We start from the raw sequence: 955 nt of genomic DNA on the forward strand, positions 1-955 counted from the left end.
GCCCCTATGCACCCCTCACAGCTGCCACAGACCCCCCATAGCTCCTATGGAGCCACAGAGCCCCTATAGCCCCTGGGGACCCCACGCATGCCCTACAGCCCCTATGGATGCTATAGGCGGCGCGCCCGGCCGCTCACTCACGATCTCTCCGAGCAGGACGACGTTCTCGCCGCGCACCACGAAGATGCCGCGCGGGATGTCCCCGTACTTGGCGCCCACGTGGATGCGCTCCACGGTCTGGTGCAGCACCAGGTTGGCTGCGGGGGAGCCGGGCCCGGTTCGCCTGGGGGGGGCGGTTCCGGCGGGGCGGCCCAGCCGGAGCCCCGGCACCGTCCCCCCCATCCCGGGGCACCTACCGAACTGGTCGATGCTGCGCAGGAAGCCGATGAGCGTCCGCCCGTCGCGCAGCAGCACCAGGTGCTTCTCTGCGGGGCGAGAGCGGAGCGGGTCGGCGGCGGTACCGGCCCCGGCGGGAGCCGCGGGACGCACCGGCGGCGCTCGGAACCGCCCCCCGCTCCAGCCCCGCACTCACTGTCGATGTCCTGGATGAGACTGGCCGTACCCGGCATGTAGTTCATGGTGCCGGTACCGCCGGTGCCGCCGCGGGGCCGAGCGGAACCGCCGCCATGCGCCGCCGGAACCGGCCCCGCGCGCCCGCCCCGGGGCGGCGCGGCGCCCGGGACACGCCCCCTTCGGGGAGGACACGCCCCCTTCGGGGAGGACACGCCCCCTTCGGAAGGACACGCCCCCTTCGGAAGGACACGCCCTCCCCACGGAGGACTCTCCCCTCAGAGGCCACGCCCCCTTCCGTACACGACGCCGCGCTTTCGGGAGGCCACGCCTCCTCCTTGGGGCACGCCCCTACGGGGGACACGCCCCTTTCGCGGAGGCCTCGCCCCCCGCGCCCCTCCCCGCGGCGCCGCTGCCCCTTGGCCACGCGCGGCGGGGAGGCGGG

The 955-nt window shown here is 75.0% G+C and overlaps 2 protein-coding genes across 2 annotated transcripts in view; one reads left to right on the forward strand and one right to left on the reverse strand.

Moving 5' to 3' along the window:
* LSM1 (LSM1 homolog, mRNA degradation associated) overlaps positions 1-631 on the reverse strand; it is a 2,376-nt gene extending 1,745 nt beyond the window's left edge. The window contains exons 1-3 of the mRNA XM_026045862.1: positions 533-631; positions 357-425; positions 142-257 (exon numbers count right to left, since the gene is read on the reverse strand). Of these exons, the coding sequence (XP_025901647.1) occupies positions 142-257; positions 357-425; positions 533-578 (231 nt within the window). The 5' untranslated portion in view covers positions 579-631. The remainder of the gene's footprint in view (positions 1-141; positions 258-356; positions 426-532) is intronic.
* The window catches only part of BAG4 (BCL2 associated athanogene 4), a 3,732-nt gene continuing 3,353 nt past the window's right edge, over positions 577-955 (forward strand). The window contains exon 1 of the mRNA XM_026045888.1: positions 577-585. Within this exon, the coding sequence (XP_025901673.1) occupies positions 577-585 (9 nt within the window). The remainder of the gene's footprint in view (positions 586-955) is intronic.

The sequence above is a fragment of the Nothoprocta perdicaria genome, unplaced genomic scaffold (assembly GCF_003342845.1).
Source record: "Nothoprocta perdicaria isolate Ctin4 unplaced genomic scaffold, notPer1 scaffold_413, whole genome shotgun sequence".
Lineage (NCBI taxonomy): Eukaryota > Metazoa > Chordata > Aves > Tinamiformes > Tinamidae > Nothoprocta > Nothoprocta perdicaria.